The following is a 25,717-nucleotide window of genomic DNA, read 5'->3' on the forward strand; positions in this document are numbered from 1 at the left end:
ATAATAAATGATTATGCTTTTATTAAAGGAGTACTTGTACTTTCTCCAACACTAGTTGAGCTTGACTTTGGTCTTTATATAACATAAATAAAATACAAGAAATCAAATATAATTTTACCTGAAACGCAGAAATCAACCTGGTTAGTTTAGAAATAAACTAAATATAGCTTCCTCTGTGGCTCCACTATTTTTATGTACTTTTAGCCACACTATAGATAAACACAGATTACTCTAAAATGACTTAATTAAATCTTGTTGCATTAAACCTTTATGAGTCAATTATAACACAGCTGATTTTATCATTCATTATTTACAATTTAAAAATCGTCACTTGCATAAGAGCTTTATAATTTACCCTTTCTGACCGTCATCTGTTCAAACCAATGACTTTTTGTCAAAAAGCCATTTTGTGCATGAGAACCAATGCCAGCATTATACAATCATGATAGAAACAACAGAAAATTAAACCAAACCGAGTCAGACCAACATGACAGGTCTGTAGAGACATACAGTACAGTGTTGTACAGTATACTGAAAGAAGATTTCAGTGTTAAAAAAGATCAGATGCAAGCAACAAACCCACAGTGGGCAGTGGGGGGAGGGGCAGGACACAATTCAAACAGGTGGAAAAGGTTTGGATAGGATAGAGGTAAAAGGGGAGGGGGCTGGAGGTGGGGCAGGACACCAGATACCAAGCCACCGAGAGATCAGAGTCGCCCCACCACAATCTTAGTAAAGGGACACAAGGCATGAGAAGAAACAAGGCAACATCAGGCGCAAAGAGAGGAGTACCACTTCCAGTTTGTGGAGAGTGTTCAGGAAGAAGACACAGAAGAAGAGAGGGGGTGGGGGGGTGGGGTGGGGGGGGGGCTTTGATTGGATTGTTGCAGGGGTGAAGGACCTATCAGAACCAGTCAGGAATGCACCATGCTTCTGTCTTCTCAAAGGAGGGACAGTGGTGGAGGAGAGGAGAGGAGAGGAGAGGAGAGGGGAGGAGAGGAGAGGAGAAGAGAGGAGAGGAGAGGAGAGGAGAGGGGAGGAGAGGAGAGGAGAGGAGAGGGGAGGAGAGGAGAGGAGAGGGGAGGGACAGATGTGACAGGTCAGAGAGGTGAGAGGGAGTGGGTGTGATGACGGGTAAAAAACAGGGGAAGATCGCAGCCACATATAGCAGAGAACCAACCACCGTTTGACGGACAGACAGACACACACGCAGGAGTGCTGTACTTACAATCATCTGTGGAGGGAGAGCGGTGGGAGCAGGATGTAATAGTAATCACAACAACAACAACAACCAGAGAAAAGGGTCAGTCAAGCTGCAAAGAGCCCCACATCAGTAAAAACTATTACACAAGTTTGGAGGGAGGGATGTTGACGAATTGGTAGCACGCTAAAGCCTGGATTTAAATATGTAAGGAAGGCAGGAAAGGGGAAGTGGACTTTTCTTTTCTTCCACAAAACGTGAACAAAAATTACTTTTCTAGATAGCAATATGGGACAATTTCAGACATTCATAATGTACAGTCTTTTTAGTTTTTTAATTTTTGATAACTAAATAAAATCTTTTGGACAGGGGCTCATTGGGTACACTACATACTGAAATCAGAGATTAGTTATAACATTATTAACAGTGATATGAGGCTCTTTAGTCAATAACCAAACACAAATAAGAACACATATATCCAAAACAAAAGAAAACAGGAAGGCTGCTTTCCGAAATGTACAGCTCTTTTTGGAATTGGGCCAGATGCTCTGGGCAAAAAAATCTGCCACTCTGTAGTGAGTTACTCATACATCAGGAATCTCCAAATAATTGTTGGCTGACATGCTGGAGAGCAGCCATGAGCTGGTGTTAGAATGATATGGTGCAATCCTTTTATATTGATTTTTCATCAAACCCTTGATCTGGATAGTTTGGATGAATGGGGGCTCTAGAAGTGTTGTCAAATATGTGTAGGGGTTAAGACGTGGATTGGATGCCATGTCAATGTGATGCAGAAGCAGTTTGGTCTTTTGTGTTTTTAGAGGGCCATCTTTAGTAACGACACACAAAATGTCTGCTTTTGTATTCCCTTCTCTCATTCTCCACCTCCTCCTCCTCTTTCCTTTGATGCTGCCTTGGCAGTTGGAGGTGTGAGTGTGTCTTTGTTCATGTGTGGGTTTTTGTATGTTTCATGTTGAACATTTTGTCCTACTTTCTACATTACTTGCTGTACTCATAAAGGTAAAAGAGATCCTAATTGTTTGTATAGCTGTGTTTACACAGGCAGGCAAAGTCATCAATGAGTGCCAAAACAGCACGTGTAGCTTATCATTATTATTCTGTAAATTAGTTTGGATGTATGTCTGTATATATGTAGGCGTGAGATCTCTCACCGTTTGGTCTGTAAGTGGCGGCAGAACGATGGTCTTCTCCATCGTGTTCATCACCAGCTTCCACAGCTCCTTCAACACACGTTTCAGTACAGTCTTCTCACAGATCTTAGCAAACAAAGTCAGGCTGGCAGGAGGGGGAGACAGAAGAGAGCGGGGAGTGATGAATAATATGCAGCAGAAAGGGGGGAAATTGTGTTACCTGAAGAAAAATCCAGAGCTTAAAGACAACAGGAGACTTAGTAAAAAAGAGGGTGGTTACTTTAAATCATTATAACCTATATATACATATATAGGTTTAAAATTTAAAAAAACCACCCCCTTTAGGCTCCACTAAAAGGGTAGACTGCCTCACTTGCTGTCCAGGAACTCCATGATGGGCTGCAGGACATTGTCAGCATCTTGGGCCACACTGCTGGCGTTTCCCACATTTGTGGTCCCTTTCACCTGGGCCAAGATGTCTCCCATCTGCTTCACATTCTCCTCTATGTGAGGCTGGAAGCTAGGGTGTAAAAGTTGAAGAACATCTCATTGAATAATGTACTAAAAGTCTGATTTCATTCACATTACATTCATGTCTGCTTATAACTAAATGACTTTGTAGGTCTCTGTGTTTCTACCTGACAGAGAAGATCCTGCTGAGATCATCCATGACATTGTTGAGTTTAACCTGCAGATCTTTCAGGATATCGCTGGCCTCCACACAAAGCTACAGTCGAAAATTAAGATACACAAAGCTGGTTGAAGTTATTGGGCAGGGGGATCAATAGCAATGACATCAAAGATACATGTGAATTAGGAACATAGGCTGAACTAGGCAGCTGAGTCACAATACAGACTTAAAACTCGGCACTGAACAATCACACTGTGGAGTTGGAACTAGAGTGAGAATAAAAATGGGTTATAATTGACTCACATCTTTTCCTCCCATGGCTTCAAACATCTTCTCCAGCTGAACTCTCAGCTGTTGGATGTTGTTGATCAGGATGCAGGGCTGAGGACAGAAAGACAAATATCTAAAGTGCACAGTATGCAAAGACATCATTCTTACATGGGCCATGGATATATATCTATAACAACAGTCTTAAACTGAGAGCTGATAAACAGTTTTTTTAATGGATCTAGCTGACCTAAGTTTCTTCTAAGTCTTCAGCTACTCACCACTTTCTCCATGTTGATATAGTTAGGGAAACACTTTGAGAGGATATCAGCATAGGACAGGAGTACATTGCTGATAGTCTGGAGAGAAAAAAAAAGAAAGACAAACAGGTCATTATTTTTCTGAATTATGATATTTTGTTGACACCTGCTCTTCAAGTTTAAGACATCCTTTGTAGTATACTAAGTCTTTAAGACTTTTGATATTTTCTTTAATCTACCTTTGCAAATCTCTTCATGTAGTGTCCTACGATCTGTGGATCCGGACACTCAAGCTTCCTGATGATCTCAAAGCTCTGGTTCAGCTGGGAAAACACATCCACCACTGAACAGGAGAACAGAGCATGTTCTGATGTGATCTGAAACTGTAGGGCAGAAAAGGTGGAAGAGAAGTTAAAAAGCAAATCATTGTTATTCATAAGGGTAGCAGGTGAGAGGCTTTGACAAAAGAGAGACTAACAAGGTGTGACCTCCAGGCACATCAGACCACATAGATGGATTACTAGCCACCATATCAAACTCAAACTTTGATATCTCTGATCACATGGACATAGCCTCACATGGCCAAGAGTTAACTAGCCATACACAAAGTGAGACAGGCATCTGATGACATGTGAGTGTCCCTGTCAGTCTATCTGTAATTGGCAGGTTAGCGCCTTTCCCTAAGGCCTGAGGTGAGTGTAAAGGTGCTCCTCTGGGGAGTCTGGATAATGAGGTGAGGACAGCTTTCCTGCAATCAAAACTCTGGAATAAGGCCATTAATTCACAATATCCTGCTGTCACACAGTTCTTGCCCTCCTTGCCTACGAGCATGTCGCCTGCAAGCTTCTTTAAACTACTTAAGGGTTGTTTTATAATGATGAAGCACGTCGGCTGGCCTAAGAAGATGTTTCAAACACACTTCCTGCTTTGAGTTTGTGTCTGCTCTGCAGTGTGTCCATGCTGCTTCTTTGCAGCCTTTGAAGAGTGCAAGAGAGGCAGGGGGGGGGGGAGTGTGGGAGGCAGAGCAGAAGGGAGGAGGAAACTCTGCCTGATAACTTTGAGTGTGACAGAGGGAGTACAAAGGATGGATTACAGTAATTCTGCCTGAACAACAACAGCGACTCAGCTTTGCCAGGGGAGTGAAGGAGTGATAAGTAGAAGAAGAGTTGGAAACTTTTACCCCATCTTTTTTGTCTCTCTCCAAAGCACCATGCAGAAAGTCCCGAGACACCTCCTCGTTTTCATCCAGCCACTGAATGACAAATGGCTCAAACCACCTATAAAACGCAGAAAATATACATGGTTTTCTTTGATTTATGTTTTCTGTTCTCAGTATTAGACTGATGTTGCCAAACTGTGTTGGGCTAGTTGTTACTCACGCAGGATATTCAGGCACTCTGCTCTTGAAGAAGGGCAGGTCTTTGCAGTACTCGTTGTACAGCCACTTGACTTTGAAGTGCAGGTTCATGTAATCGGCACTCTTGCAAAAACGATTTTTTTCATGTTCTGAGAGATAGAATAAAGAAGACACATGTCTGAAGAATGAAGGGCAAATTTAATTCCTGGTGTCTAGGCTATACAGTTATTTAACGTTTACCACTGGCTTCACCTGGATTGCAAAGAAATAAGCATCTGTTCCCAGAGGCACATATTGTCTAACAGAAGACTATAGGCGATGATTTCCTATGCAAGCAAGAATTTCCCTTTGGAGACGTACTCTTACACATCTGTGTTTTTATCTTTTAATGACTGATGCATTGTGACTGTATCATTTAAACTGAAACTGTCTTGTCTTTGGTTCTTTAACAAAACTTAAGGCTACTCCTAAAACTACTATCTAGGTCAATTATCTCCGACCTAATACATATTACAAATGATCATTCATTTTCATACATATGCTTAAAATGATAACATCATTACAATACCTTCAGCTGATGTTTTGACAATGAAATGGAAACACATCACCTCACCCCTCCATATATCATTATGAACTACTGATGGGTTGCATACTGCATTGTGTCTGCATGTATTTGGTCATTAGAGCTAATCCCTGAACCACAAAATTGCACTTAGCATGTCTTTAGTACTTCTTCAAGGCTTGGTCCGATCAGATTTCAAGAAAATCAGTGACTTTCACTCACCCTCCATTGCATACTTCATATCCTGAGCAAACAGATTCCACATCACTTCAGCGCTGATTTTACCCACGTTGAGCTCCTGAGGAAATCTAGATGTAGAAGAGGAGGAGTAATAATATGTGAAGGATATTTGAAACTGAACAAGAACATGAGAGCCTTCAGGTATAGTTTAAGGAGCATATATAGGGTGAATACTATAGACATTTGAATGTAATTTAAAGAAAATGTAATACAAGAAGAGAGGTTTTAGAGAAAAGCAGAGAGAAAACTTAGGTCAAATGTGCAGCAGACATACTGGTTTAGGCAGGGAGTGTAGGAGTTTTTGTCCTCCTCAATAATAGAAACGATAAGTGTGATGAGTTTGGACCAAAAATCCAGATTCTTGATGCTTGGTCCCTGTTCTTCTGGAGGCACAGGACCTGGTTTGGCCTGGAAAAGCAGAGAAACAACTAATTAAACTCTTTTTATGGCAAGTTTAGCCCAACCATGTCCTCATCATAATATAAATATTAAGCAATGCTGCACATACTAAACCTGTACGTACATGATGGATAAAATAATGAATTGCTCAATCTTGCAAGCAAAGGAATCGATGGTAAATTGTAAGACCATTGGGTGAAAGCTAGCATCTGAGGCAGATACTTTTTAGGTCTGGAATCTCCACTGTGTTTGGAATTTGTCGTCTCATACATATTCAGTGTTTGCTGCTCAAAGTGATTTAAACAGACTCAGAATGTCAACTGTCTGGATGACTTCTTTGAAATAGCTAAAGATGTACTGGAAGAAAAAGAAAAAAACCTAAGCTGAGCACCACAGGGGTTGAAGAATGAAGAATGAACTTTGGGATATTTCACCAAAATATAGCAACATCCCTTAGGATGAAATTTTTTATTCAGAGCAAAGTATACGTATTTGAAATTCAGAATGGGAGTCTGGATGGAGCCTTAATGAGGACTCATAACAACTTGTAGAAGTTCTTGTTGAACTCCCAAGCAGAAGTGATGGATGGGAAAGCCTGGACTATCCAGACTGAGAGGATGATAAGAACTCACCAAAGACAGGCCTAGGGATTGAAATGCTTCAAGGCAATTTAAACAACAGGAGAAATTAAGTAAAAAGGTACACCAATTTCAAAACTCTGATGCTGAGTCAAACATGTTGGTGAGTTAGGAGTTAGGCAGTCTCTTTTCCCTCATAGAGAGAGAGCCAAATTACAACCAGAAAATACACTGACTAATTTATTAAAAATGGCAAATGTCCTGTTGGAATAAGATACTATATTTGTGGGAAAATAAAAAGTAAACCCAATTTCTTTGCGGTACCAAGCAGCCAATATAAGTGTCAGATTAAAGGATGCTCTGATCAACAACTTGATTTTTCTTTCATCAGTGGACTCTCCAGCAATCCACAATCCATTCCTGTGTCTTTATCTCTTTTTTCAAGTATCTGTTCTGCTCACACAGCCACTGGGTATACTGTACTCTATTATAGTGATGCCAATAAAGCAAACTGAAAGATGAAAAATGTTGTGAGGGGCAAAAGAAGAAAGAAAGATTCATTCATTCACACCTACACAGATATTGAATAGACTGCTGCTGCTTACCGGGTCTGTCTGGTACTCGCGGCTGTACAGCTCATGGCAGTTATTGAAGATGTACTCGTAGGTGGAGTTGAGACAGGCTTTGACACAATCCTTCACTACCTGACTGGCTCTGGGTGGAGACTGAAGCTCTTGGACCTGAAATCACAAACATTAAAAAAGAGGAGGTGGAACCAACTCACACTACAAATAATGTACAAAACTACAGCAGAAATGTCTTCAGTAAAAAAACCTATTATGAATGTGTGCTTTTATTTCATTACATCCTATATATGAGACATGTTGGTGTAGTGCATGATATTTAAGGAAGGGATGGTACCTTCATTCTGAAGAAGGTGATACTGGTGAGAAGGTCCACAGTGGATTTGAGGTCCTGCAGCCTCTCAGGACTGCTGGCAGGGAAGTTGTTCTGCATTAAGACAACGAAACACAAATTACAGTACATCCATGTTTGTCCAGTGTGTGTTTGTGTATGTTGGCAGCAAGGTAACACAATTTCCCCTGCCAATACAACTCTGGTTTGGTGGCACAGTTGTTCCTGTGTGGGTGTGCAGTGTTTCCTGAATGTGTCTGTGTCCATTTCAGAGGAGATGTGAATTTAATTACAATCACACCATTTAGTTTTTTTTTTTATTGTTTATTACAGAGAGAGATCATAAGGAAGAAAAGAGAGACCTAAGATACAAAGAACACAAAGCTGTGTGGATTTAATATGTTGCTATGCATTATAACTATCCAGCCTGTATCAGTTGTCATCTACTAAAAACGTTTCTTAAGATAACACGAGTTCAAACAGTCAGTTGGAGCGCAGTCTTACTCTGTACATGGACAGGTCAATCCTCAGAGAGTTGTGAAGCTGGTCGAGAAGCTTGACAAATCGCTCTTTCTGTAGGGATTAAAACACAGACAGGGCAATAGATTTTAACATCAGCTATTGAGTACCAGGGTAGAAAGAAAGTTAAAACATTTGCAAGTAAGTTCGAAACAACTTTTTATTAACAAAGTGCAACATTGCACTTCCATCTTTAAGGACATTTAGATTTTGTCATTTTGTTTTTAATGCTCATGACTGCGGCATCTTTTCATTTACAATACTGTTAAATGTTTCTGCATTGGGGGACAAGGGATTAGCTCAACTGGTAGAAAAAGCAGCCTGTAAACCAAGGCTACAGTCGTTGTTGCAGATTTGACTCCTGATCCTGATATTGTATGGTGCATTTCAACCCACCCCCCTATCCCCCCCCCCATCCTACATTTCCAGTCTCTCTATAGTATTTTCTATCTAAATAAAGGTCAAAAAGCCTCATAAATAATCTTTTTTTTAAAGCATTTCAGGGGTGACTCACCCCAAAGTTAGAAGCAGCAAAGCGGTCGGAGGCAGAGACGTTGTTTGTTGCCTGGGTTGTGTGAGCGTAGTAGGCATTGATGTTGGCTAGAAGTGTACTCATCACTGCAGGCACACCTGGGCACATGTACTTAGACGACAGGCAGGCAAAGTGACTGCAAAAGAGGGAAGAAGATTTAATCAAACACAAAACATTTTACTTAATGCTTTATTTCCCATTCTGAAGTCAGACAGTGACATACGTCATGGCCTGGTAGATGGACTCCACTCCATAGCGCATGGCAAACTCATCAACAATCTCCTGGGGAGTCTCCTCGAAATAGACCTTCCATGCATCGTCCCCTTTAGCATCAGGGATCTTCACCACACCATTGTTCTGAATATCTGTCACGAAGTGGAAGAGGTTCTACAAAGAGGAAAAGGGTAAAGATAGAGGGAGAATTAAAGGAGATGTACACAAAAAAAGAGTCAAACATGAATAATAAACTAAAATAAAAGAGTAAAAATAGCAACTGTAGGTTCATATGATTGTGGTTAGGGAACACAGATGTAATCATTTCGATAGCGTGAGTGACCAGGGATGTTTCAGGAAGTTTAAGGCAGCTTTACAATTCTATTATTACAAAAGAATTTGGCTTCTGAAGCTTTAATCAAAGTTTCTATGTTGTATAGTACTAAACAGAGCAGATTGCAACTTCTGATCCAATAACCTTTAAATGGCCGTCCTACACAAATAACAATTAAACTTCATTATGAGGCCAACACGCGCTGCTGTCTTGACTACTCAACCATAAAGTGCTGTAAAACATTAAGAGTTCACTGTGAGGTTTATGACTACTCATGTGCAGCCATAAAGGCGACCATTTGTCTGTTTAGGATCAGCTAATATGCCCAGTTAAGTAATGGGCTGAGTAATTTCTGCACCCAAGTGCACTGTGATTGGTTGACAATCAATCAGCAGAGTGTCCCACTAAGAGCCAGAGTAGTAATGTGTGTACTGTCTGGAAGTGGTCTTTATATTATGAGAGCAAAGCAAACATCACAGAGTATTAACTGAAGTTTAATTTGGAACGGATACATTTTGGAGCCAAGAATCAGTCACGCAAATTTGTTTGTTTGGTATTGGGAAGACTTTGGATAGAGGTAGACACTCTAAAAGACACACAGTGGTGGAACTGTACTTTAGTAAAGTAAATGAAAAGTTCCTGTGTTAAATGTTTAAGACAAATACCTAATCTGCCATCTAGACATGCATGTATATATATTGTATATATTTGAGACAAAGACAGTGATTTGAATTATTTTGAGCATGTTGTCTTTTTTTTTGCAAACCAACAGTGAAGTTACCACAGAGCACTTCAGATTGGAACGTAGAGTAAAAGTACAGAAATAACTATAACCTGTAAAAAGGACTAATGTCACTTTCAGAGGAAACATCTGTTAAAAGGTTTTGTGTGGCCTGTAAGATACAATTTGTTGAGCAATTGAAATGCTTACATTACACAATGTGTTACTCTCTGCCTGTCCAAATACAGTTAAGGGAACTTACCTCATGTAAACAAGTGTACTGAACATGATATGGGGCGACTGTCTCCTCTCCTTTGATCTCTACATTGATGTGCATGCGAATAGCTCCAGACACAGCTGATTTGTCAGTACGCTTGTCTGTGAAGACAACAAGGCATGAAGCAACACGGTTACCTAGAATGCTGCTGAAAAACATCTGAATCAGAGATGTTATGACAGTCTTGTGACTGTAAAGTAAAATTAAAATATCATGGCAGTGAGAAGCTGCGGTATCAATAAAATACAAGTGACACAGACTTTAAATCAAACTGACCCAGATTGTACCAGACGTCCATCTCTCCGCTCAGTGTGCGGACTTCAATGATAGTTTGACCGAGGAAGTCGTCTGACTCCCGTTTAAACTTTTGCTTTACTCGAGACTTGATGTCGTCGTCCTCGTCCCACACCCTCACCTTGATGCGGTCTGAGGAGTTGTGACATTCACTGAACAGAAAGAAGCATAGAGTCAGTGACAGCTACCAAACATAGCATTCATATTGACAGGTAGCCAAGAAGACCAGTCGGATTTTAATTATGACTCCCTAAATGTCAAGAGTGTAAAAAGAAAAAAAAGCTATACACGGTTCTGATCAACAGAAATAAAAAAAGATGGTAAACGAACTTGAGCTTTTATAGCTCTTTTCTAGTCTTCTGACGACTCAAAGCACTTTTTAAACGCATGTGACATTCAGAGGCTGCGATGTAAAGTGTCCATCACCGTTACCTAGTTTCATTTATACACATTCACAAGCCAATGACGCAGAGATTTAGAGTTCAGTGTCTTGCCTATCGACGTGACTTCAGGAGCTTGGGTTCAACCCCCGAAATTCTGGTTACAAGACGACCTACTCCACCACTGAGCCACAGCTGCCCCAATATTTTATACAGTATAAAGCAGCAGTGTTTTTAAGAGGTTTGATAAAAAAATATGGAAACTTTTCAAGCCAAAGAGCCGCACATATAGCACGTAAAACTTTTTGCTATCTTTCACTATTTTCTGTTAATAAAGGCTACAATTATAGAGGTTTTGACTTTTTTTCCCCATAACAAGCACGTCAGAGATATGACCTAGGGCCCTTTAATATGTGATTATTATTTTCCTCCTCTATGTAATATTCTGTTGGCAAAGACCTAAATCAATTGGACTGGCATCGTGACCTAAATATGAACCTGTAATGAAAATAATCATTATTTGATGCCAAATTCCTTGACACATTTTCACATTTTTTTCTAAATGATCTTGACTCACAAGTTGAAGGTCTCCTCCCACACAGGGTTGAGGTTTCCGTAAATGGTCTTGGTCCTCTTTTTGGTCTTTCCCACCTGGACGGTGACATATGGATCACTTGAACCTGTTTTATCCTTGGCTTGTAAACCCTGGGCACACAACACTAGGAGGAAGCAAAAGATTGTCAGCTCCTGTATGTATGTGTGTGTGTGTGTGTGTGTGTGTGTGTGTGTGTGTGTGTGTGTGTGTGTGTGTATGTAAACAGATGCCTCTTAAATCACCTGACCTTCTGTACTACTGCCCCACAAACACCACCTGTGCTCTTTTCATACGAACGCCAGCTTGTCTCTTTTTATAGACACAAACACCTGACAGTGCTTGCCAGCTCTTTTCAAAGCTACTGTACGATGCTAATTTTGACCCCATTCTCACCTGTGATGCAGATCTTGGCTGACCATTTCGAAGTGCCATCCAGTACGCTCTGTTTGATCTGCTTCATGTAGGTGACATGGGTTGCTTTGACGATGGAGAACACCTCCTGAATGAGCTCAAAGATCTCAGGTTTGTTCCTCTCTCTGATCTTCATCCGGTCTTTGAGAACCATGATGATGTTCTGGGTTCGATCCTCCGCACCGTGTTTGGAGCTCTTCTCTGCCGCTCCTGTTTAGGATGAAAATAAGGGAGAGGATATGACATAAACACGCACGCTGAAGTGGGCATCTTTTGAGTGGATTATACATTTCAACATGTATTTATCTGAAATACAGAGCAGAGATGAAGATTGTGCAGGTAATAAAAATCTTAGCTATAAATCATGAATGAGAGGCTGACACGTGCAGAGCTATAAAACGCTGACTCAAAGACGAATGGAAGAGGAGGTGGATGCCAAAAACAGACAAATGGCTTTTAATATCCACAATGTCTTTTTAATATCCAGTCAAGAAAACAAAGAAAATGAAAATACAGGGGGTATTGGGAGGAACAACCTGCCCATTCTCAACCCGAGTGTCATATTATTGGACTTCTGTGATAGTCATGAATTGGCTATAACACACTCCATGTTCGATCATAAGGGTGTTCATAAGTGTGAGCACTCTAGTCCAAAGATTGATGATCGAATTTGTCGTTGATAAGATAAGCGGAAGAAAATGGATGGATAGATGCTAGCTGCTCCACAGTATTGCTTATAGTGTTTATTTATGTTAGGCTAAGATAACATCTCACAGCTGTTACTAGGTTTCTAAATCAAGACTACTAGTTGCCTGATTAAAATAATATATATATATATATATATATATATACTGTATATATAAATAATAATGTATTTTTTTTTAGCCAGCCAAACTATTAAAAGATTTGGTGAATAATGGTAATAATGGTAATTTTGTCAAGACATTTTGCTTACTTTGCAGACAGTCAGCATTGAGTAGATCTTGGCACTTCTCGTGGCATTTGACTCCACACTCGGTACAGCGCATACCCTGACGGGCGATACCCCAAAGCAGTCCCTCACACTCGTAGCAGTAAGTGGGTGTGGTGGCCGTCCACACCTCAAAATTGTGAGGGGTGGTGCAGGAGATGGGATATATGAGGGCCTGGAGAGTCTTCTTGTAGACATGACTCTTCTACAGAAGTACATTGGGGGAGAAGTGCAGGGTTAGAAAACTGTTGTGTGTGTGACTTTTAGAATGAGTTGACTTAATATTTGAAAGGAGGACTGACCAGTTCTTCGTTATGAAGGGTGCTGGACGTGAGCGCTGAGGTTATGCCTGCTTTCCTGGAGCTCTGAACTAAAGACTAAGAAAAATAGACAATGTGTAATAGCCTATTGATGTCTGAAAATATTGCTCTGAATAGTTCAAAGGTGATAGCTGAAACGTTAGGTTCTGCGCCTTGACGGTTATCAATTTGCGGTTAAACAATCATTCAATAAATGTATGCTACTTACCATAGCCTGCGGCAGTGTAGTGAAGGTGTAGAGAAGAAGGAAGAGATATCAGTTAAAAAAAGGCAAAGAGGAGGAGGTCTCTTCACACAAAATTAAAATACAAAAGAGATGTTGAGAAATGATGACTTTTTTGTGAGTATACTATAGTTACTGTAAATGAAAATCACAGCTGCAAACAGCACAGTAAACAGTACTACATATTGGAATGACGCTTTGCTGGGCAATTAATTTAAGTTCCATCAGCCTCTTACAGATAAAACATGTCAGTGTCTTTTTGAAAAGCTGAAACATGTACGTGTACACTATGTGTGTCCATCCATATTCTAATTTTTATCAAATGTTAGAAATGACTTCAATGTGAGTCTCCTGTCCCTTTAACACATTGACAAATGTGTTACATTTGTCCTGGCAGTGTAATTGTTCAAGATATAAAGTGACTTGTTTCATTAGGTTACAGATTTATCCTCCCCACACTCTTATTCCTAATGAGGCAGTTTTGTGGAGGGATGGGAATGATGGCAGTATAGGTCATTGAAAGGTGTGTTATGACAGTATCTTGCAGACATCAGTGTCAATCAGAGATAACCTCTGGCTTTGCCAGTGGTCTATCAGCCCTGCAGCTCACCCTGTCAACCTCTAAAATTAGGGGAATGAGAATGTCTGGGGATGCAGTGCAGTGGGCCAAAAGAGAGAAGAAAGAGGAGTCAGGAGGAGATTAAAAGTGAAGAGAAAAAGATCAAAAAGGAAAGCAGAGAATCAGAAGGGGGTTTAACAGATGAAAGGTGCTGTTGCTGAGCTGCGGGATGGCTGGAATAAAAAGAGATTATGAACAGAAACTTACCAGATCTCTGACCAGAGGCATAGCTTTCCTCTTCCTGAGGTCTGGCATGCTGTCAATACTATACAGAGCGCCACCCATTCTGCAGGCAAAACATGCACAGAGTAGGATTCAACAGCAGCTATTTATTCTGCTACCAGGACCACAGCACAATTAATCAATAGACAATACATGTATTTTGACTTTGAAGCAATTGGCTTTCCTCTTGGTTGTTAAGTTATAGATCGTTAATGACCGTAGTAGTAACGGCGTCATGGTTACTTACCCTGCTGATAACAGCAATTTGGCAATGCCAACATTTTCCCCTCTGGCCTGGAGAAAAAGAGAGATGTGATGTTAAGACAGGCAGGAAAGTAGCCATAAGAGCCATACCATAGCATATGTTTTAAATGGTCCTTTATATAAAGAACAGAAAATAGATACACTTCAAAAAGAACTGTTTCATGGTGGGTCCAAGTGTATTGAAATGCAAAAAGGAATAATAAAACAGTGGTTAAAAAGGGGGAGTAGAAGAAAAAGGGAAAGATCAGGAGAGTGGTCTAGCTTGGTTCTATATTTCTCAGTGTAGTGATTTGTGACGTCTACAGTGGCTATTCAGTGTTTGAAGTAGATTACAGCCAGATGGCTATCCGTGTAATAACTGTTCTAATGTGATCTTCTCTTTAAAAAAAAACCATGGTCTTTGTCTGCCTGACTCTTCAAACAATGACACACAGCATTGATACTCACGTCACACTGACACACATAAATGTACACTTAAAAGCCTCCCATATGCTGTTTGGCTCCCAAGAAATATCAGTGAGCCTCCTTAGGTACATTCAATATAAATCTGATTGATTGACATACTACTGGCCACACCCACCTGAGCTTCTGCTCCAGCCATGGGTAATCAGAATGGACAACATGCAAATCGCTACGAGGATGGCAAAAAACTGAAAAGAAATAATGAAATGGCAAAACAGTACAAGGGGTAAACAGAAACTATAAAATAAACAAAAGACAATATCATCCACAGCAATAACCAAAAAATGGGAATAATGGTGGACCAGTCAACAGAAGCTGGGAAATAATACAGTAACAGTAGAACATGCAGGGACTGATGCAACAAATCTAATAGTAGACCTAAGAATCAAAGCATAGCACAGCAAAGTCACCATCTTTAATGTGGCAAGGTATTGTACAAATGCACAACTACATGTACACATAAACACAAAGAAACAGACAAACATGCAGGTTGTACCTCTTGCAGCTGTAGTCGTACTCTGCTGAAAAGTCTAAGCCAGTTGGCTTTAGCTCTGGCAGTACCAGGTTCCATCATTTCCCTCTTTGGAAAGCTGAAAGATGGTTTGAAGAAGGAACCAATTCCAAAAGTTATTATGTGCAAGTATATGTGCCCTTCTGCGAGGGATAGAGACAGACAGGTTCAAATAAAATTCTTCACTTCCCAATCTTTTCCTGATTCAGATACCTTGGTTTAAGAATAAGCTTCTACTGAGTACCCATCAAATACTAGAATGAGAAAATAATAAACACAATATTGGAGGGAAAACACAGATTCCTGACATTTAGCTAGCTATGACTTAAATTAAACTCTTTGCCCGTACCCCACCAATGTTTGTTGCTGTTACGTGATGGCTTACATTACATGATCACAGATACTGATTACAGCAGCTTAGGCAAATTTTACTAAACACAATGAATGGGCATCCAATGAATGCACACAGCATTTATTGTATTTGTCACAAGAAGTAATATAGAGCATGTTAAACAGTATTTTCTATATGTGAGAAACTAACTCTGATGATGTCATAGCAGTGCATCAATAAGGTGCTTTAACTTAAATGTTATCACTTTGTGGGGCTTTACCCTTACTAAAGACTGAAACTTTAGTTTCAAAGTTTATCTTCTCTGATGCTTGAATTTGAAAAGTTTTTTTTTTCTACAAATGTGTCTAATGCAAGTCCTATAACTTTGTGTACTTGAAATGCCAAATATCGTGGGTTGCCCTTTGATGGATACATCGACTACGTGATACCTGTCCTCCATAAAGCTAGTCTCAAAGTATTTGCAACCTATTTACAGATAGGTGGATTAGAGAAAAAAAAGATCAAATGATGATAAGAAATTATTTCAAAAATGTAGTAAAGCATTCTTAATCCTTAGATAGGCGCTGGTTAATCTGTACTTTTTTTTAAACGTATCCCTTACTCCCCAGTCTGTGTTCCTGTGTTCTGCTTTGTGCTACTGTGTACTCTTTGTATCGCTTGAATCAACTGCCAGATTAACATCTGTGTACAAAATGTTGCAAATGAACCTACAGTACATGTCGTGTCAACAGAGCATGGAAGCTTTTTTTTCCCTTCCTGAAGCTGACTATGTACTGACAGTGTTTACCTTGGAGCAGGTGGCTCTGTTTTCTCTTCAAGAGCCGGAGGGACACTCTCTTGCTCCACTGGTGGCTGTTCAGGGGGTATGAGTTCCTCCAGTGGCACCTCAGACTCGAGCTTGGGCTCCAGGAGCTCGGTATCCGGAGCTGGAATGTGTGGTTTGGTGTCCGGGGTGAATGTAGCGGTGGCTGACAGAGCAGGCTCAGTGGGTGCAAATGGAGGCATGGCGGATTCTGAGCTGAAAGGGGGCAGCTTGTCCTCCTGTGTGACTGGAGGTAGACCGGGAGCTGTGCTGGGGGGCAGGAGCTGGTCCTGAGCGGACTTCTGATGATGTAACGATGCCTGTTTCTCCAGCGGTGGTCTGGTGGAGGACAGGCCATCAGGGGTGGGCAACAGGGTGGGGGCAGTGCTTGTTGGAGTCGGGGTGTAGGGCGGCTCTTGGTCTTCACTTAGCGTGCCGTCAAGTTGATACATATCCTCATCTTCCTCATAAGGCATTTCCTCCTCATCTTCGTAGTTGTAGTCTCCTTCCTCCCTGTACATGTCACCTTCCTCTTCGGCATACAGCGCCCCCTCCTCCCCTCCATCTTTGAGGTAGCCTCCATCATCGCTGTAGACGCCTTGGGGATCTTCGCCCTCCCAGCCTGGTGAGTCTTCTTTGCCGTAGCTGACGGAGGAATGGCAGGAGTGGTAGGAGTCGTTTTCATCATAGAACTCTGACCCTCGCAAACTTCCTCCCTCCTCTGGAACAAACTCCTCGCTGAGCTGAGAGCTTCCTCGACTCAATTCGCCCGATGAGGCGTAATGACTGTCTGTGGGGCTGAACGGGGGGGGGGGGGGGAACAGACACCAGTTAGAGAGGCACAAAGGTTTGACAGTAACCTAAAGAAGAACCCACACTTAAACAATTAGGTTTATGGTTGCATGGTGACATTAAAGGAACTTGTGTCGGGGCTGGGGAGGGAGACAGCTAACTATGGGAAAAGGGAAGGTAGGTTTAGCCTAGTGATGCATCTACATGACTGCAATCACCTTTTTAGAAATGTAAAAAAGGTTACTTTTGATACCAGTTCACACACAAACTATTATAGAAAACTCCCATACAGGAAGATATCAATAGACATATTCAAATAAAAGAGAGAGTGAACCTGGAGTGGTCGAGGGTATTTGATTAGTTTGGCAAAACATAAACAACCCTTACTCCTGATGATGAATGAGGCTATTAGACACTGAGACAGACCATGACTTAGAGAGAGATTAAAGACACATGGGTATACATTGTCTCTCACTCACGCACACACTCACAGATTTACACGTTATTCTTTTTGTCTTTAATTATGGCGCTCATGTTAGTTCAAAATGCATGGTGCAGGAGCAGTAAAAGGGGGAAATCTTTTAAGGCTTTGGGCAGTGAGCCAGAGGGAATTCTCAAGTATGGCTGAATCTGGACACATAAACATTCACTCACAACTCTCCAGTTGTTTTCTATTCATCATCTGTCGAACAATCTCGCTCTGCTCCAACAGAACGACTGACACAGACACCGACAAATGCTTGCATAATGCTTCAGTCCAGATACACAGCAGGTCTGCTCTTTCTCGGCAAATAATGAACAAACATGGTGGAATTAAGATGGAAATGAAGAAATCTGGTCTGGGCCTCCCTGCCAGGGCCCTATTATTTGGTTGAGGTCGTCCGGCTGTCTCACAAGTGGAAATTAAATGTCTATAATTATCAAGTATGTGACACCTAGAACAAAACAGGGCTCTTCTAAAGGTCTCAGACGTAGGATGAGGCTGTAATAATAGGCTGGCATGACAACAGATTCACACAAACACACAGAGCCGCACAGACTCCTCCACTAACTCCAACCAACAATTAACCTTCCTGTCTCTGATTTGTACAAAACAGCCCATGCATGCTCACATCTGCTTAGTCTCTTGAACACACATAAGCACAAAACTGCCCAGAAAGTTACTGTTTAAAAAACTGTGAGGATGAGTATGATACATCACTTTTGAAAAAAAAAAATTTAATCTTCAGCAGGAACACAGTAAGTATAGATGCAGGACCAGTAGTTTTTCTATAGAAAATATAGAATATACATTTAAAGAGATAGGGTAAGAGCGCATGCATGCAAGCACAGCGAGCGAGGAGGACAGGACAAGTCCACCACTGACGTCACAGCGAGACGGAGTCACAGGCCGGAGCAGGAGAAGGAAGAGCAGGAGGAGTTGGAGAGGAGGTACAGAGACCCACCTATCGGACAGTGAGTGCCTACTGTCTAGAGAATACTGACGGCTGGTGCGCCGGCTCGACCCTGAGCCTGAGTCGATATCACTTCGCCCGTTGGTGGCCGAGTCTAAACTATCATAGCGTCTGGTAAGAGGAGCAGGGAAGGAAGGTAGGGAGGAGGGGAGAGGTGGGAGAGGAGCATCAGTAGAGCTCAGTGCAAATCTTTCAAAGTAAAAGCTCTAACCAAATTGAACCTCTGCACTGAATGGCTTTGAGATACATACTCAATTTTTCTAGGTTTTTTCATCTTAAGACGATAGTCATGAGTTCATATGAACATTTGAGCAGGTTTTGCATACTGTGATCATTCCTTCTATTCAAACTAGGGAGAAATTATAAATTCATATTGCTCTTAATATCTGGGTGATTGCAAACAAAATCCAAAGATCTGATTAGTTTCTATGTTTCATAAACAGACATCTACATGAGTCAGATTGGGTAGTAGACATTTCCCAACTCAAACTTGATTTTTGAAGCGTGACCTTAAACAGTGACAAGGGCATGTGAGAGAGAGACGTTGCCTTGCCTGAATTCAACAAAGGAACAAAACTTAGGAAACACACAGAGAGGACTTTGCACCATGTGTGTTTTGATGTTCCCCAAATACTTATAAATGATGAACAGGAGGAATGATTACAGGTGGTAAGTGTTTTTTTCATGGTGTTCATACAAACATCTGACACTGCTTTAAAGGCAGATTCTAATAATTACAAACCTATCCTTTGGGTGTCTGCACAAAGACCCCTGAAGATGAACACTTCTTAGCTTCATTTTACCTGTTGAATCTTACCAAATTTACAAGTCAGACTTTCTGTTTGAGCTTTTGTGAGCAATGCCTTGTTTACTTTTCATCTTCTGCCGACCTTTGAAAACCTGGCCAACACTTTTTAAATACAGTAATGCTATGATGTCCAGAAATCCATTTTTATATTCTGCACAACAACTTGACAAAAGGAAGATCACATGGGGTTTGTGATGCTCACACAGATGCAGGCACACACACACGCATTCACATATGCATACTCACACACATACAAAGGTAACCACAAAAGGCCCACTTCATATATGACCTGTATACAAGAACTGTGTGGCCCAGCACGCTTGTATACACTGAGGCCGCGTTATTCTCTAGAGGGGGAGAGCACAGTAGGTCAGCATGTTACCATGAACAAAACAGTGAAACAAAACAAGAGCCCAGGGCCTGAGCTGTCTCTTATAGATGCTACAGTTAAAGTTATAGTGGAAAGTCTAATATTACATATTTAATAGCAAACCATTTTGCTCTTTGGTGTTTTTTGACCTTCTTGACCATTCTCCCTGTTTTTGATAACTTGCCAAGGTAACTGTATAAAAATGAAAATACTTAGTCTCAGCTGTAGTGTCTGTAGGGTAATTGTTACCTCATAGCTCTGTGGTCGTAGTCCAAGTCTTGAATGTCTTCGCTGTATGAGTCTCTGTATTGCTGTTGCCTCATGGGATACTGGTGCATGGAAGCGTTAGGCTGGGAGGTGGTGTAAAAAGGAGGTGGGATGCTGTTACTGGTCTCGCTGCGGTAGTCGCTGTCCCTGTCGTCCACAGCGCTGTCAGGGTCCTCGTCTGTTCCCACAAACAAAGTGGGAAGAAGAGACAAAGTGAGAAGGCAGAGCCAGGAGAGAATGATGAACCTTATATGCAATTTTTCTATGGAAAATAAATCTGAGGTTTTCCATGTTTTGACATTATAATGATTGGATTAATCACAATGAATCTAACACCTGGCGTGAAAGACTGAAAAAATGCAACATTTACATAAAGTTTACATAAAGGGGGCAGATTGAAAAAAGGAAATAGAAAAGGACTCGTTTTCATCTCTTTCTAAATGGTAGCATGATCTTGATCTCACCCTATACTTTAAATCATTCCATTCAGATTTAGTTTCTTTTACAGAAAGCAGATAGTCATTGATTGTTATAATTTCTGTATTTGCCTCTTTACTACAAAGTCAACTTACTTTTTTTTATGTGCAATTCAAGTTTCCTTAAAAGTTAAACTAAAGTTTAAATTCAAAAAGTAGATATTTTTCTAATAATTCCATGTTTTATTGCCTCACCATCAACCAGCAACAACATGAGACTCTATGTAGCCTGAGACTCATGACCTATAGGGAAAATAAAAAGTATTGTGGCATCTAAGGCATTGGTTCTCAACTGGTGGGTCGGGACCTAAAAGTAGGTCATGGAGCTGTTTTCAGTGGGTCGCAAATGTGTGCCTGGAAGAAAATGGTGTCAAAAAGTCTTTGAATTGGTTTTTAAACATTGTTTGTGTTCTTCCGTTCCTTCAATCAGTCAAATGTTTTTAACTTTCTGATGTCCAGACTGCACAATTTTTCATTAAATAAATCTGATCGATTGATTTTTCATGAAGGAGTTGGTGGGCTTGACAAGTTGAGGCACCAATTTAAGATTTTATGTGAAGCTGTTGCTCATATAGTGATATACTAAACTTAAGGCTACTTTGATGTTTGTAACATCATTTAGATCTACTATTATCTGACATTATTTTATTTGGTACCATATCTTAACTTAATCCTCACAGTTTAGCTTTATTTCTATCAATGGAAAATAAGTACAAGCTGAAGGCAAATTCAGAGAGTACTTACTAAGGAAAAAATATTTTCATGGCAGCTAACGGTCATTACATTAAGTGAGACATGGACAATAAATACAGAATTACACAACGTCATTAGCAGAAATGCATGAAAGAAACTCACTTTGCTGATCTCCCCACAAGCTCCAATTACCTGTCAGGAGATAAAGGGATGGGAAACCAAATGAGGTTTGGGAAACAAATTAAACACATCAGCAGCCCACGGAGCCAAGTAAACAAATGTGCAAAGATTTACACCCTGAGAAATAATTAGATGTACATATGTGAGCATAGGAGGGAGGATATAAGTGAGTTATGGATATGGTTGTAAGTAAAGAAAGGTACAAGGTCTTAGAGAAGCTTGGATCAACGATGATTGTGCCGATGCAGCTTAAAGCCTCTACTTAACTAACATGAGAAAACACACAGATGTTACATACACACCCAGCATGCTATCAAACAAACCACCTGTCTACTGATTGATACACAGTAATCCACCTGCTCTCTCATCTCTCAGACAGACAGACAGACAGACAGACAGACAGACAGACAGGGTGGTGTGTGTCTGACAACCCAGCTTTTGTCAGATCACATTCAACACAGCTAGCAACTATAAGTCACTCAAGTGTTCAGGCAGGCTAACATGATTGATTTCTCTCATCAGCTCCTCCACACACACAACCTCCCTCCTTCCACCCTTTCCTTATCTATAGGCCTCCTCCTTCTACTTCCTCTTTAGCCCCATTCTCAGAATTGTGAGGTAAGCTGGAGGAGAGAGAGAGAGGGCGAAGGACAGAGGAGACATATAAAGGACCCAGCAGGGAGGAGGTGGATGCAGATGAGGCTTTTAACACTCACAACACTGTGTGGACGGTGCATGGAGGGGTCGCTCCTGTTCTTCTTGATAGGCATACTGAGGGAGAAAAACAACAACAGACATCTTAGGAAATAAAGTCCATCTTATCTCTGAGGAAAATTGACTTCCAGCAGTTCTGCTGTTATTGGCAGCCATGGAGTGTAATTAGAGAGACAATGGAAGATAAAGAAAGTGGTGGGAAGGAAAGGGGATATTAAAGAAAATAACATAGTGGAAGAAAAAAATGATGAGAGACTTTAGATGACAGATGGTGCAGAGAAAGGGAGATAGCAGAGAATTAAATTCTTACATCTTGATCTCTCATGGCGTTGAGTTGTTCAAGTTTTTTGGCCCAGTATCTGGCTTCTTCTTCTGGAATATCTACAGCAAGCAAACATAAAACTTGTTAAAACATAAAGCATTTGACTCGACTGCGATCATAAACATTTCCCCCTTCATATTTCCTACTGGAATAAAGACACAGAGCAATCACATTCATCTTTTAAACGACATGGCAAAGGCTTAGGATATCCTTAAATAAAGAGTAGTAATGGGAAAAGGTCAACGTAAGGGAAAGTGGCCATTTTTTAGCATTCAATTCTATCAGCCTATAGAAAGATTTTCAATGCTGATTATGACATTCAACAGAACAATAAAGTCAACATGGTAGGTTTAGTACTTTATGTAAAGTAGTAGTTATAATATTAACAGTGGCTCAGACAGCAGTTGTTTTATATTTACATATCTATTTAACTTGTGTAAAAGAAACCATTGTGTGTTGTTTTGCACAGATAAAACGGTAACATAAATAGAACCAGGATAAAAAGCCAGACCTAGTGGCAGTTCAAAGCGGGTGTCGAGCAGCAGCCGGTGAAAGGTCGGGTCTTTGGTTCCACAGATCTCATTCTCTGCCATGATGGCATTGGAATCCAGAGTCAGCCACTGGCCTGGACCCTCCTGGAGAAGAAAGGAGGAGGACAACAGGCAGATAAATATTACTGCAATGATACTCACTGCATGATAAATATGCTCCAATTGACTGCATCAGAAATCTGTATGGAGGCATATTTCATATTGCCAAAAAACATAAAAACACAAGGTTACTGAAGTTATATTCATTCAGCAGGTTACTCATGGTTTGGTTTTCAGCAGTAATGCTCTCTACACTTAACGTGCACAGCTAATGGTACAGAAGAAAACATCATCAATGGCTGACAATTAATCAATAATTTAACTTCACTGCTGGCCTGTGGGGCATAATTTGGGAAACTTAGAGATCCTGTCTAGTTCCTCCCTGCTTTTATACTTTTGACTGAGCTTTTCACCTCCTTGTTGTAGCCTCAAACCGATAGATATTCTTATGAAATCCGAAACGAATTCTGCAGCGCTTATTGGCAATCAACGCTACCCACTCGTGTGCTAACCACAAACTTAGACCTCATATGCAAAGTTAAACAGATAAAATATTACTTTACGTAGTCATTTCAAAATATTATATGTTTCTAACAATAAGGCAATTAAAATGAACAAGATTCAAAAAGCTTAAAGCCATCTATAGGCCTCACATTATGGCCTTAATTTAAGATACACTATCTGTGTTGGTTATGCAAAGAATTACATTCATTTATCATGATGCCTGGAGGATCAGTATACATGTACGTGTACAGTGAATGTAGCCATAAAATGTCAATGCTCTGAGTCAGGAAGAGGGAGAGAGTGTACCTCGTTGGACTGCCGTATGCTGTGCAGGGGGATCCATAAGGTGCCCACCATGGTGTCCCAGATCAGCCCTTTATTCCACACCTCAACCGTTAAGCCCAAATCCAGGCGGTTTATTTCACTGCTCAGCAGAACGAGGAGGAGGGGGATTAAGAAAAAGAAGAGTGAGTGAGGAAAAAGGCAGAGGAGATAGATTACAAAAAATAAAGTATGTAAATGAGTTGTGTTGAGAGACAGGCTTGCATACAGACATCTCAGTGTGGAGAGGGTTTTCAACAGATATTCAGCCTATTCTGTCAAATCTGGTGATGGATATGCACTGTGATTCAATCTGCTGAGGGAAATGAGTCATTCAGCATGAAGATGGAGAGAGCAGGTGATTGTCAACCAGGCTGCTGGCAGGATATAAGAGAGCGTACTGATAGGTCTGCAGCAGACACTATCTTTATTTTTGCATGACAAACAAAAGTGAACTCTACGTATACGTCTACTGTCCATACAGCTGAGGCCTGGAGGAGGATTTGTAAAGCGATCCTCCACATTATCAGCTCTCCATCTCCCATTGTTCAACAGTGCCTCTACTCAAGACTTCAGGCTGTCTTAAGTGAATCAAATGCTAAAAATAGAAACAACTTTGATATGAAACTACATCATCTGTTTCCTTAGGAGCAGAGGAAGTGCTTTTGAGAATGGATGAATGGCTCATGTTTCAAAAAAGTAAAAGGTAAGGAGAGGAAAGGGGCAGGAGATGGAGAAAGCGAGGGATGTACAGAGACGGAGAAGATGCAATGTAATACTTTTCAGATGAAATATATGGCTATTGTACAATCAAGGATAAATTCAGCAGGATGAAAAAACAATTCTTTGTATCTGTTTTGTTTGTGTGTTTTTGCTGTACACGCAGATTTGTGGTATCATTAAGTGTAATGGAGCCTGGAGAAATCCTCCTTACTGACTGCTCAGACAGCCCAGGTGTTATGTCATCCCCTCACTCTTCAAAGGGAGAGAGAGAGAGAGAGAGAGAGAGAGAGACACACACAGAGAGGAAGCAGGGGTAAGTGGGCAAAAATAAACCCTTTGACGAAGCCTAAATGTCACAGCTGAACCTGCAGCCCTGTAGTGCACAACATCTGTGGACTTAGAATTGACCCCCTGAAGTGACATCTCTATTCTTGACGATTAACAATATTAATTCATTCATTATCTGTAGCTATCGGATATTGACACTAGAGTATAAACCCTATTTTTTTGGTAATGGGTAAAACTTAATTTGCGTCCATAGTTGAATAAACACTAATGAAATCTCTTTAAATTGTAATACTAAACACTATGGAGTTCCAACCTTTGAGAGTAAATACATTTGTTCAAAAAATAAAGCCACATTGTGAGCAAACCCAAAGTTAAGGGAAAAGATAGCATAAAACACAATTCTGCCGATTCCTCCACAGACAGAGCCTTGAACTCAAAATGCACAGTAAAACAAATCCACAAATCTGTCTCCTAAATTGCTGATATTTGTCTGCTCCTCGGATTCTTTGATTTCTCTGTGTTGAGATTGAGAGGTGGTTTCCTGACTTCGTTGTGTCAGAAAAGTCTTAAATCATAAATTAGAATCAATGTGGAAACTTTAAATGAAAAGTGTTGTGTAAGCTATCCTGACTT

The 25,717-nt window shown here is 40.7% G+C and overlaps 1 protein-coding gene across 1 annotated transcript in view; it reads right to left on the reverse strand.

The window, feature by feature from the left end:
• The window catches only part of unc13a (unc-13 homolog A (C. elegans)), a 44,763-nt gene that overhangs the window by 12,957 nt on the left and 6,089 nt on the right, over positions 1 to 25,717 (reverse strand). The window contains exons 4-35 of the mRNA XM_061033411.1: positions 24,059 to 24,176; positions 23,170 to 23,293; positions 22,647 to 22,717; positions 22,339 to 22,393; positions 21,605 to 21,634; positions 20,256 to 20,451; positions 18,820 to 18,939; positions 16,568 to 17,380; positions 15,414 to 15,507; positions 14,439 to 14,485; positions 14,177 to 14,255; positions 13,110 to 13,184; positions 12,793 to 13,012; positions 11,820 to 12,047; positions 11,409 to 11,550; positions 10,434 to 10,603; positions 10,143 to 10,258; positions 8,836 to 8,999; positions 8,595 to 8,748; positions 8,066 to 8,134; positions 7,568 to 7,657; positions 7,252 to 7,386; positions 5,944 to 6,077; positions 5,652 to 5,737; positions 4,890 to 5,016; positions 4,691 to 4,787; positions 3,750 to 3,893; positions 3,532 to 3,609; positions 3,287 to 3,364; positions 2,991 to 3,079; positions 2,726 to 2,872; positions 2,374 to 2,497 (exon numbers count right to left, since the gene is read on the reverse strand). Of these exons, the coding sequence (XP_060889394.1) occupies positions 2,374 to 2,497; positions 2,726 to 2,872; positions 2,991 to 3,079; positions 3,287 to 3,364; positions 3,532 to 3,609; positions 3,750 to 3,893; positions 4,691 to 4,787; positions 4,890 to 5,016; positions 5,652 to 5,737; positions 5,944 to 6,077; positions 7,252 to 7,386; positions 7,568 to 7,657; positions 8,066 to 8,134; positions 8,595 to 8,748; positions 8,836 to 8,999; positions 10,143 to 10,258; positions 10,434 to 10,603; positions 11,409 to 11,550; positions 11,820 to 12,047; positions 12,793 to 13,012; positions 13,110 to 13,184; positions 14,177 to 14,255; positions 14,439 to 14,485; positions 15,414 to 15,507; positions 16,568 to 17,380; positions 18,820 to 18,939; positions 20,256 to 20,451; positions 21,605 to 21,634; positions 22,339 to 22,393; positions 22,647 to 22,717; positions 23,170 to 23,293; positions 24,059 to 24,176 (4,414 nt within the window). The remainder of the gene's footprint in view (positions 1 to 2,373; positions 2,498 to 2,725; positions 2,873 to 2,990; positions 3,080 to 3,286; positions 3,365 to 3,531; positions 3,610 to 3,749; positions 3,894 to 4,690; positions 4,788 to 4,889; positions 5,017 to 5,651; positions 5,738 to 5,943; positions 6,078 to 7,251; positions 7,387 to 7,567; positions 7,658 to 8,065; positions 8,135 to 8,594; positions 8,749 to 8,835; positions 9,000 to 10,142; positions 10,259 to 10,433; positions 10,604 to 11,408; positions 11,551 to 11,819; positions 12,048 to 12,792; positions 13,013 to 13,109; positions 13,185 to 14,176; positions 14,256 to 14,438; positions 14,486 to 15,413; positions 15,508 to 16,567; positions 17,381 to 18,819; positions 18,940 to 20,255; positions 20,452 to 21,604; positions 21,635 to 22,338; positions 22,394 to 22,646; positions 22,718 to 23,169; positions 23,294 to 24,058; positions 24,177 to 25,717) is intronic.

Source organism: Labrus mixtus, chromosome 3 (assembly GCF_963584025.1).
Source record: "Labrus mixtus chromosome 3, fLabMix1.1, whole genome shotgun sequence".
NCBI lineage: Eukaryota > Metazoa > Chordata > Actinopteri > Labriformes > Labridae > Labrus > Labrus mixtus.